Raw genomic sequence first — 16,861 nt, forward strand, 5'->3', positions numbered from 1 at the left:
GCGAGCAGAACCTGTTGCCGCGTGTGACCAGCGCTTGGTTCCTCGTGCGAGGAGTGAGGGGGAGCCCCAACCAGAGAGAGTATTTTGGTTTGGGATCTGTTTCTTTTCTTTTTTTTTTTTCTTTTTTTTTTTTTTTTTTTTTTTTTGGGAGGGGGGTGGTGAGGGGAAGAGCTCTTTTGGTCTGGCACAGTTTTCCTCGGAGATGGCTGAACGGGCTTCCTTCCTTCCTTCCTTCTTTCAGCAATGGCTTGTTTGTTCATCCTTTCTGAGCAGATGGAGGAGGAGGAGTGGTTCAGATCGCTGAATATAACTGTTTCCAAAGAAAGGCTTATAAGCTGAGATGCTTAGTGCTCGGGCGTGAATTAATTTGTGCTGCACAGCATTTGCTTTAAAAGCAAATTAAAAAAGCATTTTGTATTCTCGTGTATTTGAGACTCCTATCCCAAGTGCTGTTGCTTGCAGCTGGCTGTGGTATTTTCCCTTCTTAAGCAGATGGTCTTTGCCTTTGTCCCGTGCAAAAAAAAGCTGTGGGACCTCACAGTAGCTGTCCCTGAAAACTAACCTCCATACCTGCTCTAAAATAAGTGCCCTGACAGCGAGCGCGGTGGAGACCTTGTCGTTATAACGGCATTGGTGACCTAATCCCCTGAACAGACTAACATCTCTGATCCTTCCTCTCTGGGACACTCATCATGGCTAATTCCTCAGGATGCGTGGGCACTTGTGTTTACGGGGCAGTTTCTCCTTGGGACATGACATTTTCCCCTGGAGGCAGAGGGCTAATTCTGCCACTCCCTTTATGGCTTGATTGTCATGTTTTATTTTAAAGGATTTGGTAGTTGTCTCTTGCCATAGAGCAGCAATTTTCTGTAACGGCTCCAAACTGTCAGTACAAAATTTAAGCCAGGCAGGCGATGAAGACAAGGACTGATAAAATCCCTCACTGTTTTTTGCATCTCTTCAGCTGCCCTTTCTCCAGGGGCTGGCGACCCGCCGGCAGAAGGTGCTGCTGTCAGCACTCCCCCAGGAAGGGCAGGCCCCCAGCCTCAGCTCTTCACACCCATTCCCCTTCGCTTTCAGGAGACCCTCACGTTGCCTCACTCCACCAGATTTTGCCCCTCATCCTCTTCCCCGGTGTTTCCAACACGGGTGTCCTTCCAGGCTGATGCAAGAACCAACTGCTCTGCAGCTCTGGGTGTCTTGGCCGGCTTTCTTGGATGCCTCCATCCCACCCGTTCTCACATCCAAGTTGACTATATTTTTTTCTCTTGTCAGCGCTTGCTGACTTCCCTCTGCTCCTGCTGCGTTTACTGTTGCGAGAGGTTTGTCTGAGAGACCTCGTCTCCCCTGTGCCGTGCTCTGTTGCTGCTGAAAGCAGCCGTCCCCGAGCTGCGGCAGGAGCTTGGGCTCCATGCAGATGAACGGTTGCACCTTCGAGAGCTTGCCTTCCCCCGAGCTGCTGGTATGTGCTGTTCTGAGGCAGTTGGCAGGCATTGCTTTTATATATATATATATCTGTGTGTGTGTGTATTAAATAGAACAGCTCAGAATATCCGTCAGGCAGAGGTTCATTCAGCAGCGCGAGCGTTTCCAGGCCTTTTCCCTTTCCTTCCTGCCTTCCTTCCCCCTCTTCCTCAGCTCCCCCAAGAAGAACAACAAGTTTTTGTGTCGGCGACTCCGGTAGCTCGGGGTCAGATGCTGATTTTTAAATGGCTTCCACTCGCCGTGTGTTGACGATGATGATACTTTCCAGGCAGCAGATACGTGGAAAGCAGAAAACAGGAAGCCCAAAGCCTTGCAACCTCACAGTAAGTGTAAAGTGCAGCTCTTCAAAGAAGAACAAACGGCAGGAAACCACCGATCTCCCCTGGGAGCGAGGCGCTCAGCGTCGTGGTGTGGAAGTGACGGGGCCGCTTTGTAGCTTTAGCGAGCTCAAGGCCCCCAACTTTACCTCCCAGTTGCAGGCTGAGACGCTCCATCTGTGCGGGCTTTGGGAACAGCGGTAGCAGCCGAGGTCTGTGATATTCCAGATGTTGGGCTCTGGAGCCCGCTGCAGGAAGTGGGAAGGTGTGGCATCTCCAGGGCTGCATCCCAAGCCGATCAGAAGGGAAGTGGTTGCGGGTAGAGGATCTCCCACTCACAGAGATTGGACCGCAAAAGAGGAGGGGAGGGAGAGAAAAAAAAAACAAACCAAAACACAGCGTTTGTTAGGATCTAACTTATTTGGCTCTCCATGAGGCAATGTAACTGGAGTGCAGAAGAGGGGAGAATCGCTTTGTTGAGAGAGGCCTGGCTCGCCAAGGAGCCTTTTTTCTTGATGAAACGATGCTGGGGCTGGTGTCAAACCTAGGCAGGCAGTAGTACTGAAAAGCAATTTGCCTAGGCTGCAGAGGGAATTAGTCATGGCTTCCTATGCCCACTCGCTTCTGATCCTTTGAAGAAGGGCATGGTGTCAGCCACAGTTTAGCTCTTCAGGTAGAAGGAAACCCCCGTAGAAAATAGCGGCTGGTGAACTGAAGTGATCTCCCACCCCCCAGACGTGCCTCTGCTTTGTTTCCACCTTAACCTGGGCAAATCCAATTCCAGACAGCATAATCTCTCCCCTCCTCTCCCCTGAAAAGAGCATCTGTCACTGGGCTGGCCAGGAGGCCGGGAGCTGGGTGGGAGGATCTAATACGCAGAGAGGACCTGCTGTCAGTGGAGCTGCAGAGGACACGGGAACACAGCCCAATTAAACTAATGCCCAGTGATAGGACTTAAACCTGTTAGAATTATATCTCTCGGCAGAATGTTTGTTGCTCAAATCCGATGCAGCCACGAAGCCTCTTACGGCAGAGATGTTCTTCCCTCCCCCAGGACAGCTTCGGTCCGAGCAGAGGTTACGCTGGAACCAGAGCTTGTCTTCCGAGCTCTCTCGTGGCTCCAGCTTGCTGAAGTTCATCTGCGTCACCCCGGGGTTGTACCCTGCTCTTCACCGGGGCTGGGGTTATCCGAGCCGGCAGGTAGCTGGGAAGGAGGGCAGGCTGTGCATCCCTGCGGGGCGTGGAGCCAGCTCGGGGGGCCGGGGGAGCCAGCCAGCTCTTGGGATGGGGCAGCCCAGCGCACAACCCCTGCACGTCACCCGGGTTTTACCCCCTCTTCCCTCCCTCCCTCCCTCAGCAGCGCTCTGTCCTGGGCTGACTCAGATGGCTCGCCTTCCTCCTCCTCGCTGGCTAACCTTGGGTGAGTCAGCTTGGCAGGGAGCGGGGACCTGAGCTGTGGGCCCGCACGCCTGCCAAGCCTCCCTTCCTTGACTCATCCCAGCAGCCCTGCCTTCCCCAGGGATGTCGGACGGAGGAGCTCCATGAGCAGGAGGATTCCGCTGCAGCTGCCGCCCCTCAGTGCCTTTCCATCGGGCTCCACCAGCGAGCTGGAAATCCCAAAATAATGGAGTAAATGTCGCAGAAATGGTGGTGTGAAATCAAGTGACGCCAGTTAAATAATTTTACTCATTTTCACTCTCTTCCTTCAATCTTCAGCAGGATGGAGCCATCTCTGCGGCTCGGAGGTGGTTCCTTTTCCCTTCTAGCGTGTCACCTAAGCAGTCTTTCTTAAAAATATTCTTGCTAGATGGGGATTTGCAGGGCTGGCTGAAGCCCGTGAAGCCCCAGATACACCCACCTGCCCTCTGCAGCGTTCCTTCGGCTCAGGGCTCCGCTGCGGGACGCGGAGCAAATACTCACCTGCGTTACTTGCCTTGAATCTCCTCTTGCTTGATGGGATGGCAAAAGCTCAGCCAAAGTTCCAGGTTAGAGCAGAATTTCTGGCCTAATTATAAGGGTTTCTTTTATTTTGGAGAGGAGGGAGGAGGAAGCGTATGCTTTCCTCTTTTTCCCAAGACCCACGAAGAGGCTGAGACCACTGGAACATGTAGAAATCAGCCAGTCCTCCTCCTCCAGGAAAAGAAATTAACCTCAGGGGAATAAGAAGGTTCATCACAGCCCCTTATTTCCATCTCTTTGTAGTACTGGCTTTGGTCTTGCTTCATTGCCTTGTAACCATGGTGCCGATTATGATATTGCCCTTAGAGCAGGAGGGATGTTATCACAGGTGGAAGGCCCAGTGTTTGCAAACAAAAATAACTGGGTGCAAAAGAAGAATGTAGTTTTATTTCAATGCTTTTTAGAACTCGTCGTTCTTTATGTAGATTTAAATAAAAACCCAGAGACGAGCAATCTTGCATTAACTAGCCCATATGCCTAGAAGAAAAAGCATTCAATACAGAAACACGTTTTGATTTTGAGTTTTCAGAAAGAGGCTGCGGAGAAGTGGGATTATTTTAATATTTCGGAAACTTCCCTTCAGGATATTGTAATTTTCTTGCCTGTACTTCTTGTTCTCTTTACTCTTAACGTGATAATCCTGTCCACAGCCTTTTGCTGTAAGTGTTGGGTATGTGTAGCCATTGATGATAGCTACTGGGAGCGGGAATTACTGTGTGCTCTGCAAAATCTACTTGGCTTGCTCTCAGCTCGTCCTCCTTGCGCTCCTCTGATCCGCCGGCTACCGCCTGTAAATCTGCACGGTGGGAGCACGTGAGAGCCGGTTTTCTCTCTCTAGTGCACGGGGGGCCCTGCTCCCCGCAGATCTGTGGTGTGTCGGGGCTCCTGCGACGCACACGAGAGCAGCGATGACGGGGAGGGCTACATCAGCCTCCAGCCTGCGACGACTGGTAGCCAGTTGCTACTGTGGGCGTGAAAAATAAGAGCAATCCTTGGGCAGCTGTCTCTGCATAGATGGCACTGGAGCCGTGAGTCAGGCCGGGCAGCTGAAGTGCCGCCTTGTAGATTCACCTCAATGGGATGTAGAAAGAGCTCAGGCAAACGGAGTTGGGTGTTTCTGGGGAAGTTTGGAAGCTCTGGAAGATTTGGGGGGTTCGCATCACCCGGAGAGTGGCAGGGTGGGGAAGCCTTGCCTTCCTTCGTATCCGTCAGGCAAGGATGCCTTTGCCTGCTCGTTGCAGAGGGGACTCTAACAGCCAAAGGGAAGGGGCAGATACCACGAATCTTTGCAGGTAGTTTCATTTCATGGCCAAACCCTCTGGTTTCTTGGCTGAGCAGGCACAAGGAAGAGCCTCCCGGAGGTGGAGAGGGCTGGAGCTCCATGCCAGGGGAAGGATATCGCCAGCCTTCAAAGGACATATTTTTAAGTCGTGCCCGACCCTCTCTGGTTTGCAACCAAAACAATTCACACATAAGGCATATAAATAGAGTGCAATACTCCCTGGTTATTTTAGCAGCCGGAACAGCCATAGAAATCGAGGGTGATTTTTTACTATGTGCTGGTTACCTGACCTCCAGGCACCAGCTGCTGCGGATTTCTGCAGAACTGTGAACCAGGCAGAAGTCGTGTGAGCTGCCCCCACACTGCTCCATGCCTGTTCTCCAGCGACCATTTTTAGCAGCACGAAAGAGAGTTGGGAGCTCGGTGGAGGTTTTTCATCGGCGGAGAGAGCCAGCACGCATCCCCCGGATGGTGGGAGCTGATGGTGTGGACAGCTGTCCCCGCTGGGGACGGGGCTGGAACTCGGCACGCTCGCTGCGCCGGGCACCGCCCGCCTTCAGCCAGGGCTGGTCGCCTCGCTGCGGAGTTCAAGTGCGGCTCAAAGTGCAGACCAAAAAGATATTTTAGAGAAGGAGGTTTCGGGAAAACCAGAGTTACTGGGCTCCATCTTAAAATACCGATCTTTTAATAGCAATTTTGATTGAACAGCAACTGTCCCTATTAAACGTTCTGGTTTCACATAATGCTGTTACATCAAGCCTGGGTTTGAAATCCCGAGGACAGCATGAAGATTTGGAACAAACCTTTGGATCCTTCTAGTCCTGGCTGCTTGCAACACTTAGCATTTCCTTAATAGCATGGTAGCTTGACAACACAAATGAACCCAGTTTTGATCCCATGACAACAAAAACGCATGTATTTACTGTTGGCTGGTCAATTGAAATCCATTTGCTTATTTGGTCGACGAGGTGTGGAATGAATGTTTAAGTGTGTGTTAAAAACAGTCAGCATGGAAGGAAAGTTCCTTAAAATATCCTGTATCACTGGAGATTTGCTGCCAGATAGCAAGTAGGAGGAAGCAGTCATTGATGTAGCATCGGGAGAAGGCTGTTCTTGAGCTCTGTGCTCTTCACCAGCACAGGTTTCTCCTCCCTTCGGTGCCGCAGTCCGCTCGGACCGCTGCTCCAGCGGCAGGGTTTCGTCGGAGGGAGTTAGTGCAGGACTGAGGGGCCTATCCAGGGGGCAAATAATGTGGAAATTGGAGGGTTCAGCAACGGCTTGAGGGGTTTGGGGGAGAAAAACCATCCTGTTGAGGCTGGGGCGGGAGAGAGCGGCTGGGCGGGGGTCTGGCAGCCAGCCCCGGGCAGAGCCACCGCGGGGGTCCTTGGCAGAGAGCGGCTGGAGGAGAAGCGGCTCCTCTCAGCTTCTGGGACGATCGTGCCTCTGGAAGAGAAAGCGGGTTCGTCCCCCGCCGGCGCCGGGCTGAGCTGGGGGCGCCTGTGTCAGTGTGTGTGCTCAATTGCAATCTCTCTGCTTTTAAGGCAATTCCCATTGACTCTGTCAGCTTCCAGTTCATGTGCTGGAGCACATCCTTGGAACGAGCTGACGCAGTTGGTGGCAGTGTCTTTTGCTTTGAGAGAGTCTGGAGGAAGAGAAGCCAAGACTTCATTAACTTTTGAAGCGTAACTCCCCTGGTAGCTGCAGCTTACCCTTCCCTGGGTTCACGCAGGCGTTTCCTGGGGACAGGTTTCCCTGCGCAGGGAGCTGCCAGGCTCTGCTGCAGTACCTCTGAGCTGATTTCCATCTCCTCTTTCCACAGGTGGAGAGAGACTTTGAAAGGGAATATGGAAAGCTTCAGCAGTAAGTATCAACCACACTGGTAAAACAGGAACAGCAGCATACTTTTCTGTTGTGCCCTCTTCTTGCATCTTCCCAGGAAATTTTACCCAGTTCCTTTCTTCGCAGCAAATCACTCCCTGCCCCGTAATTTCTAATTCTTCCGAGTTTCTCTGGTGGCTGGGTGTTCAGAGGTGTCCTAAGAAGTATTTTCAGTGGGGTTGAGGTTTGCAGATTATGGCAGCTCTAAAGTAAAGAGTGTAAAATTGCCCGAAAACTCTGGGGTCACTGAACAGCTCAGCACCTCTGACGACCAATATTGCTTTTACCATAACCGACTGTGTCACATAAGCTCACACGTATCATCTGGAAGCATTCGGCTTTGCCATTTGTGGTAAGCGTGAGGACTTAAGAAAATATGTGACTTTGAATAAGAGATCACCAACTTGAAAAGGTTGAAAACCATCTGAAAACAACCCGAAAAGGTTGAGCAGCACTGAACTTCATAGAGCCTTGCCTGGATATTTTTAACTCACAACAGAAGCCAGCATATTCAGCCCGTAAATGATTTGTTGCACGTATGATACACTTCGGTTTGTTTCTTTCCAAGATTCAGACTTTGCCTTGTTCTCCCATCTTTCAGATTGGAAGATCAGACCAAAAAACTTCAGAAGGATATGAAGAAAAGCACAGATGCAGACTTGGGTATGTGACTGTAGGATACATAGACTGTGAACTTGGCCACAAAGAGATGAAGTGACTTTCTCAAGATCACATGAGTAATCTGTGACAAGTCTGGAAAACAAATCTAGATCTCAGTCCCACTCAGTTTGCTTAGTTACAAGGCCATCTGCATGAGGGCTGCCGAGCAGTTTCTCAACCAAGGGAACAGAAAGTATGTTATGGGCTTAGTCCCTATCTCTTGAGCTGCAGCTTGCTCTGTGGCCTTGGGCAAGTCGCTTTCTTTTCTTTGCCTCAGTTTCTGCAACTGAAAAATAGGTGTAATTAGTCCAGTTCTCCCGTTAGCCAGGCAGGAGCAGTCTCCAGCTGAGCCTATTGTGTCGAGCAGTGCGCACTCACCTACTTCAGCCGAGGGCACCTGAAGCCAAAGGGAGGTGGGACGAGGCTGGGGGGGTCCGCAGAGCACCCCGTAGGCATCGCTCCACGGGCCTCACGCCCGACCTGCAGGTCTCGTTCAGGAAAAACCCAGCTCGTTCCCTCAGTGGCTGCTCGCTTTGGCTTGACCTCGTGGCGGTGGGCGATGTAGGAAGCAATAAACAACTCATCTCTGCCTGTGCCCGCGCGGGGTGACATCTGCCTCGCAGGGGTCCTGTCCCGAGGCACGGCGGCCCCTGCCTGCTCCCTTCCCAGCTCCTCTCGCAGGGACCCGCGTGTGGCTGGAACCCGGGCTGGGACTGGGAGGAGACAGAAGCGAGCTGGCGGAGGGGAGCGGGGGATTCTGGATGCTGGGTATCGAACCGAGCCGGGCAGCCTGCAGAAACACGCAGCAAAGAGCTGTTTTAAACACAGATGGCTTTTCTCAGCGTGTGCTTTGGTGTTGTCCCTATTTGTACCGGGCCCCCACGGCACCGGAGCCAAGGCAGATGCACCAGCACAAACAGGTGGGGGCTGGACTGGTCCAACACTCCGCACACGGAGGGGCAGGGGGGTGGGAAGCAGCCCCGCAGGGCGCTCTGCCAGCGGGAGGGGCTGGCAGCTCGGGGGCTTCCCATGCTACAGGCTCTCACCTGTATGTGTGTGTGTGTGTCTCTGTGTGCTCGGGTGTTGCCAGACAGAAAGGCGGGTGCTGGCTCTTGCCCGTGCTCTCCCACCCTTCCCAGCACGGCGCTGGCACGGGGCAGGGGAGCACTGGGAAGGGCACCAGTAACCGGCGCTGCCAGGACGCCTTTCCAGGGTGAAAACTGCCCTTTCTGGGGACTCTGGTCATTGTGAGGGATCCTTGGTAAGTTTTTCCTTGTTAAGGATTCCCCTCCCCTCCCTTGCAGTGGGCGTTGTTTATATGGAGCATTTCAAGTCCCAGAGGAGCTGTGGGAGGACTTTCTTTTTCCGTTCTGCTACATGGCAGAGTCACAAATGAGCCTTGGCCAGATCCAGTAAGATCTGATTTCTCATTTAAAAGCATGAAATCATGAGTGGAAGGGAAGATTTTGAATGTGGTCCGGTGAGGGATGGGTGAAGGAAAAGGAGGTAGGTCTGATCAAGCACCCGGGACTGCTTTCCTCACCTGGCAGTGCCCGTTCCCCGGAGGAGATGGCTGTGCTGGCTCAGCCAACATCCAGCCCCCGTTCCCGACGAGGATGACAGCGTCTCAGCGCTGCCGGGTCCTCCTGAGTGTCTTATTTCTTCCACTGTACCTCTGCGCCGAGGGGGTTGATTATTCACTGCCTGCAAACACTCCCTAGCAAACTGGACCTGGTGGCTCGAGTCTCCACCTTCTGCCAAAACAGACTCAGCTCAGAACAAGACCGATTCCTCCATCTGCACAAAAATGTTCCTGCGAGGCTCGGCCGCTGCCCTGCCAGCTGCAGCAGCATGGCTGGGAGCAGGGAATGGGTTGTTAGCAGCACTGCCTGTCCTGTGGCTAAAGATCACTAACCCCCTTCCCCACCCTCTTTCCAAACCAAATAGGATCTTAAGGAGCAGGAGGATGTCCTTTAATTGGAGGGCAGAGCTCTCCTTTTGAAATGAGATGCAGGTAGCCCGCTGGATCAGCGTGGCTCAGTGTTGCTCCCCGGAGCGTGCCTGGCTGTTCTCCACTACTTTTGACGTGACTCAAACAAGCAGTGGCTCTCTAAAATCACTTCTTTTACTTGGAGTCGTGTCCTGCACGCTTTGTGAGCCAAGTGCAGTACAGACCCCCTTGGAGCCCACCCGAGGGACAGTTGATGTGATGTGATGCTCTCCACTTGTCCTCTCCTCTCCTCTCCTCTCCTCTCCTCTCCTCTCCTCTCCTCTCCTCTCCTCTCCTCTCCTCTCCTCTCCTCTCCTCTCCTCTCCTCTCCTCTCTCCTCTCTCCTCTCTCCTCTCCCCTCTCCCCTCTCCCCTCTCCCCTCTCCCCTCTCCCCTCTCCGCTCTCCTCTCTCCTCTCTCCTCTCTCCTCTCTCCTCTCTCCTCTCTCCTCTCTCCTCTCTCCTCTCTCCTCTCTCCTCTCTCCTCTCTCCTCTCCCCTCTCCCCTCTCCCCTCTCCCCTCTCCCCTCTCCTCTCCCTGGAACCCACCACAGCCATTTTTTCAGAGCCATACAGGTGAGGTCAGCAACACAGGGCAAGCATCTGGCCCAAAGTCTCGCTGAACAATCCTGAAAACCCCAGTTTCTGGCCTCTCGGCATGACCCCGCTGCTCGCAGCACCTCCCCTCGCTGCAGTACACTTTCAGTCCTCTCCTTATGAAGGGAAACTAATTTTTCTTCCAGCTGAAGGAGTTCTGCCATTCTTAACTCCATCCCATTTTGGCACAAATCCTTCCTCAGATGTGGTCACACATATGGATTATATCCCATCTGTTTAAAGGTTTAAATGCCTAAACCCTTAATGTTTGGATAATAGACGGATACGGTAGCTTTGTTATTCCGTAGTTAGCATCTCGTTCTGCATTGAGCTTCCCAGCTATTTAGCTTCTGAGCTCTCTGTATAATTGTGTGTAACCTTTAAATCAGAATGTTTAACCCCTTGATTTATGATCTTAAGCCCCATTATTCAGATGACTTTAACTTTTAATATCTGAGTGAGTACAGTAGGAGTCTTTCCAGAGCTCATCTGTAGCACGGCTCAAGCATCTGGCTTTCTGATCTTAAACTGGAATAACTTCCAGCAACAGTGCTGACGAAAAAGAACATTTTTTTTTTTTTTAGTACCCGTGACTTTTTTTCTTCTTCTTTACTCCCGTTTATATTGATGCTTGCCTTTTTATTCATCTCTTTCTTTTTTTTTTTTTCCATTCTGTACCTTAGCTATTTTCTTGCTTTTTTGTAATGGTCCTGTCATAGGGATTTAATTTTCCCTTTGAAGACTGAGCGTTTGGATAGGAAGAGAGGCGTGTCTGATGGAACACGAGCAAAAGTGCTCAGTGAGACACGAACTGAGGCCTGTCAGAGTGTGACCTGGTGTTTCTGGATTTCTTGGTGGCAGTCTCAGGGTCTCCAGAGACTTCAGCCTTTGCATTTTCCCCTGGCTTGTGGGGCTGGTCTCCACGGGCAGAAAATTTAGGCTCAGCGAGGGAAAGTGCTTAGCCAGCTTGTGTCTCTGCTGCTTGTGTTGTGCCTATTTTGAGAGTAAAAGAGAAACCTCGTCTTCTAGTCCTGTCAGTCTGGTCCTTTTCCACCAGCACAAAATCACTAAATCCACTTCAAATATATATTTTTGTAAAGCCATTTGAAAGACTTAATGGACTGTGATTTTTCTCATTGTGGAAGAGCTGTAGTGAGACTGAGAGTGACACTTAATAGTCTGTCGAGAAAAGACGTATAAAAAAACCCATCTACATTTTTTTTTAAGAGAACGGTGCTTTTGTTAGTCTGGTATTATTTCTGGCAACATCACCAGCCGTACATCGGAGTGGTTCAGACTTAACTTATATAAACAGTTTTCTGGGTGTTTACGTGAATGAATTGGTGGCTCTTCCTTTCTTTTTCTCTCAACCACCAGTGAATATCTTCCTGGAAAGTTGTGCTAGATCCCCCCTCGGTGGCTGAACTCCCTGATTTTTGCCCCCTGGTCCCCCTTGGCAGCTGCAGGTGCCAGCGCAGGCAGTGAGGGGATGTGTGACTGTCCCACCGGGCAGCCGCTGAGATGTGACCCTCTCTGCTTTCCTTTGCACGCTCCTGTTGCCCGTAGCCATGTCAAAGTCTGCTGTCAAAATCTCTTCGGACCTGCTGTCGAACCCGCTGTGTGAACAGGAGCCTGGCTTTCTGGAGATGGTCACGGCCTTCGACACAGCGATGAAGAGGATGGACTCTTTCAACCAGGAGAAGGTGAATATGGATAAGGGAAACCAGGTTGTGCTGGGATGCTCTTGGTATCTCGCCCTTCCAGACAGATCCTTCCCTTTTTGTCATCATCCCCAAAATACTTCCCACATGAGTTTCTCTACTATCTTACTCTTCTGACTCTGGTTGTACTGGGGATTGCAATTCATCCCGAGCCCATGGGAGAAGTTTGCTATTTTTTGGTTAAAGGGCATTGTGGTTGTGCTCGGAAGCCCTCATCATCCTATGGTAGGCACTGTGCAAACATGTATCCTTGTACAAACAGGCTTTTTCAACAAGCCTGACATATAATCATCTCTTTTGCTTTCAACAGGTGAATCAGATCCAAAAGACAGTCATAGAGCCTTTGAAAAAGTAAGTACCACCATTGTCTCCTGAGCCATGTCGAGTGTTTGTCATAGCTGTGTGCTTTAGGGATGTGTATCACCGAAAGAGATGTTGCCAGGTTAGAAATCAGCCCTTCCTAAAAAAGTACGAGTTCACATCCCTGTGACAAAATGGCATCCTTGGTGCTTTAGAGCCGGGGCACACAGAGCTGAGATGGTTTAGCTGAGTCCACACTCCTCTTCTGTGGCAAGGGTGAAGACCTCTTGTGTCTTAACCTGCCAGATGTCTTCACCTGTACTTCAAAGAACACCTGAGATGAGTAATTCTGAGCGTATTAAAGCGTTCAACTTCTCTCCCTTTACGTGTTGGTTACTACCAACACTTTGCCCCAGCCAGCTGTGGGCAGCAGGCCTGGCCCATCCAGCCCAGGGTGGTGAGTGCTCAGTTGTTCAAACAAAGGCTTTGAAGTTTTCTACATAACAAAGTTAAAGCTTGCTTTTAGTGAAAGTTCTTTCATGTTTATAAATAATATATCCACTCAGGAAAGAAAGAGATGTCACAAGAGCCATCATAGCTAGACAGCGAGGAGTGGGATGTGCGGGCAGAGAAACCACCAGCATCCCCGGTCCCGGGATGGGATGTCTCAGGCCCTGGAGAAGGTCTTGCAAACCTCTGCATGGACAGAAATCCTTATGGGATAGCAAGAGCAGTATTGTTCTGGTCACAGATTTCCATGTTTTCCCCCGTTCCTTGCTCCGCGGTGCCGGATGGTGCGTCAGGACTCAGTCCTGCCCCAGCACCACAGCGATTTTGTCACCAAGGTCTCATCCAGTGCAATTCCTCTCTGTCTGCACAATTTCCACTGGCGTTATCAGCCATTACCCGTGTCACAGGCTGTACCCCCTAAACGTTTAAGGAATGCTTCAGCTGCTGTGCCAAATGTCTGCTGAAATCCTGAGATTTGCTGTTTTGTTACAAGAACGGAGCAAGCGAGCGAAAATAAAATAAAATTACTTTAATATGACAGTAAGTGTTGCAAATTGCTGAATAACAATTTCAGTTTAGGTTTGACACAGGGTGGTTGTGGGTTTGTTTTTTTTTTTTTAAGTTGTTGTTTCTACCCAAATCTGAAAGTAAAATCTTCTATACCACTTAGCGCATGAGGTTACAGTGTAGTTCTATCCGGGGGATGTTTGGTGACTCAAGTTTTACCATGGTCGTCTATCCACAACCAGAAATTCTTGAATATTTAGAAAAAAAAAAAAAGAAGAAAGAAAGAAAAAAAAAATCCTAGGCTCGTGCTGTGGAATTGTGTTGCTTATTGTCTAGATTGTCCTCATGAAAGATACATTAACTTTTTCTTCCAGCATTCTGTTAAAATTGGAAGAAGGGCTTGTGTCTCTGAAATCTTCATGTTAGCTTTTTTTTTTTTCCCCCAACTTGTGTTAAGTCGCTGAAATGAAAGATAATACCTTTCCCTGCAAACCTTCCCTTGTGTTTTAAACCCTGGGCAGTGGACGAGGCCGTTAATTAAAGACTCTAAAGCCATTTCCCCGTCAGCGGTGTCTTGCTCTGCGCTTGCTCAGTGCTCGGCTGCTGGTCTAGATGCTGGTACAGGAGGGGAAAAGCCCCTTTCCTCTTGCTTTGGGTTTGAGGCAGCTGTGCAAGATCCCATTCTGTGATTCCTGCCGCAGGGAGATATTGGGGAAATGGGAGTTTTGGAGGGCGCGGGGGCAGCGCTTTCACTGGGAGGTTTCATCTCAAGGTGTGACGTTCAACCCACCCGTTATCAGTCCAGTCCTTAGTTAAACGTAAGGGTGTTTACTCCGGCGTCCTGGCTGCTTTCCAGTCTTGGCAATTCTCTCAAACTTCCCAAATTTCCATTAGGCTTGAATATGGTATTTTTTCCCTTCCTGCCCTTTGGCACCTGCAAACAGTTGCTGCGTGCTCTTAAACAGCTTATGTTTCATGCTCGGAGAGGCTGCATCTCCATGCCGAGAAAAAAAATGTTCTTTTCATTCCTTCTTTCTGACTCTCTTCAAGCGTAAGGTACGTGCATGGCCGAGTCGTGCAGCCAGGAACATTTCTAAGGAGCCCAAGGGTCCATTTTGAGGCTAATGAGATGCAGGAGAGAAATGCAGAGCTTGCACCTCCCCTTGTCCTGCTGGCAGATAAACCCCAGCAACATTTCTAGGATAAAAGTTTCAGATTAATGAAAGCTGCCTTGAGGAGCTCTTCTTATTTCCAGTTAGGTATTGCTTCTCCTCGCAGAGACAGTCCTCCCTAGCCTCTCCCAAACTCGCTTTGACCTAGAAAAAGGCTTTTGCTTACAACAGCTGCACTTTATTACATCTTCACTGGTGGTCTTTTATTCTTTATTAGCCAAAGACACAGATAAGTGGAGTCCAGGCAATTAACATTAGGGGTAATATATTGTAATCAGAGGCACATGTGCAGTAAAGTCTCCGTCCAGTTGTCCAGGGATAGTAGGTTTTGGACAAATACTGGAGAATTTGTTAGACCATATAGAAGAAAGCAGTAGTAAATTTAGAGCGGGGTGGAGGCTCATATTGTTTAAATCCTTCTGCTTCTGGGGACGCAGGGTTATTCAGAGTTTTGCTTTTTGAGCCCCAAGAAGCCCTTGGCTGGGAATCACTCATTTAACTTCGGGGAAGGAGCAAAGCTCTAGTGAGAATATTGCATATTTCAGCGTGTGGGTTGGGCAAAGAGCTGGGGTGGCTGGGAAAGGTCAGGAGGGATCTGCTCGCCTCTTTGGGAGATGCCTGCATAAATTCACACCAGACCGGCAGATCTGGGGCAAGGAGGGAGAAAAACAGCTGGTTTTTACTTCACTCTTCCACTTCTTCCCTCTGGTTTGGGCAAGCAGCGAGGTGGATTGGCTGCATTGAGTGATAGACTGTGTCCTGTCGTCTTAGTATTACATATTGTGTGTCAGTAGTTAAGGAAGGAAGCAGCTTAAATAAGCCAGGTGGTTTGGAGATTCACGGGCTTTAATGCCTTTCACGTTCGGAGCCGATTTTCAGTGCGGCAGAGTCTCGATTTAACAAACTCTGGCTGTCTGAACCTCCCCGAGTGTCGGGATGTCGTGGTCACCCTGGTGCGGCACCATCCCCTTGGCTCAGAGCGTGGCCCTGCTCGCGGGGCTGCTGGCCTGGGTGACACCCTGGGCGCTGCCGCCTGGGTGCCATCGGCTGGGGCAGGGTGTCAGCGCAGCGGGAGGTTCTGGAGGTGCAATCCAGGAGCCCTTCACAGCAGATGGAGGTATAAATTCCGTTAGAGCTGTCTGTCAGCAAATATCTGTCAGCAGCAGCAACCAGTGCTTGGCATCCATGGAGCGGGGGGGTCTTCTCCTCCTTCTTCTCCTCCTTCTTCTCCTTCTCCTTCTCCTTCTCCTTCTCCTTCTCCTTCTCCTTCTCCTTCTCCTTCTCCTTCTCCTTCTCCTTCTCCTTCTCCTTCTCCTTCTCCTTCTCCTTCTCCTTCTCTCTTCCTCCTCTTCTTCTTCTTCTTCTTCTTCTTCTTCTTCTTCTTCTCCTCCTTCTTCTTCTGCTTCTCCTTTTCCTCTTTCTTCTTCTTCTTCTTCTTCTTCTTCTTCTTCTTCTTCTTCTTCTTCTTCTTCTTCTTCTTCTTCTTCTTCTTCTTCTTCTTCTCCTTCTTCTTCTTCTTCTCCTTCTTCTTCTTCTCCTTCTTTCCTTTCTTCTTCTCCTTCTCCTTCTTCTTCTTCTTCTCCTTCTTCTCCTTCTTCTTCTCTTTCATTCCTTTCTTCTCCTTCTTCTCCTTCTCCTTCCCATAACCCTGCCATTACCATGAACCCTCAAGCTGCATTTCCTTCCCAGCAGCCGAAGCAGATAACCGGCCGTGAGCAGCCCCAGGGGTGCCGGGGACCGGAAGCAGGAAAAGCCGCTTTCATGTCCTTAACGAGCCCCTAATGAGGATTTCGTGCACAAAGCTAGCCACATGGCTGCCTGCCCCCCTCCCGCCGCGCGGGGCTCTCAGCCTAATCCCCAGCTCGCTGCTTTTTTGTACCGTCATCTTCATTTCTGTTCCTTTTCGCTCCAGTCGGAAGGACTGGTTTTAATTTCCCCCTTCCTGGTGGGTGGACGGGCCCACGACGGACGTGTGGGCATGGGCTGAGGAATGGCAGGCATCCCCGAGCATAGCCCAGATGCTTCGGCCTCGCGCCGAGCCATCCTTGTGCCTCTCCAACTTCCTCCTCATCCCATCCACCGTCGCTTTCTCTCGCATCTGATGCTCCCCAGCTCCGTTACTCCCTTTTCCCCTGCCTGGTGCCAGCCGTGGATCCTGTCCGCTCCCTTTTGTTTTCATTATCCAACCCGTTGTCCCTCAAATAATGCCAAAAGAAAGAGTGCACGTGCATGCCAGCCTAGTCCAGCTCACAGGGCTGCCAACAGGAGTGCTTGAGACACTTGCAAATGGGGAGGAATAAAGGTTTTACCATTATTTTTCCCTCCGCCAAAGCCCTCACACCTCTTTCACATTGCTGACGCTAAAAATGGGGGCTGGAGGCAGCCGCCGGACGGGCACCGGGGATGCGTCAGGGATGGAGAGGGAGAGGAGAGGATGGGCTGCAGGCCGGGAGGCAGCGGGATGGTCCCACCCCTGGAGCATCCCC

The 16,861-nt window shown here is 50.8% G+C and overlaps 1 protein-coding gene across 1 annotated transcript in view; it reads left to right on the forward strand.

The window, feature by feature from the left end:
* BIN3 (bridging integrator 3) overlaps positions 1–16,861 on the forward strand; it is a 41,880-nt gene that overhangs the window by 11,411 nt on the left and 13,608 nt on the right. Inside the window, exons 3-6 of the mRNA XM_074928598.1 lie at positions 6,863–6,903; positions 7,523–7,584; positions 11,732–11,868; positions 12,197–12,237. Coding sequence (XP_074784699.1) covers positions 6,863–6,903; positions 7,523–7,584; positions 11,732–11,868; positions 12,197–12,237 — 281 coding nt within the window. The remainder of the gene's footprint in view (positions 1–6,862; positions 6,904–7,522; positions 7,585–11,731; positions 11,869–12,196; positions 12,238–16,861) is intronic.

Source organism: Athene noctua, chromosome 28, assembly GCF_965140245.1.
Source record: "Athene noctua chromosome 28, bAthNoc1.hap1.1, whole genome shotgun sequence".
NCBI classification, from domain to species: domain Eukaryota; kingdom Metazoa; phylum Chordata; class Aves; order Strigiformes; family Strigidae; genus Athene; species Athene noctua.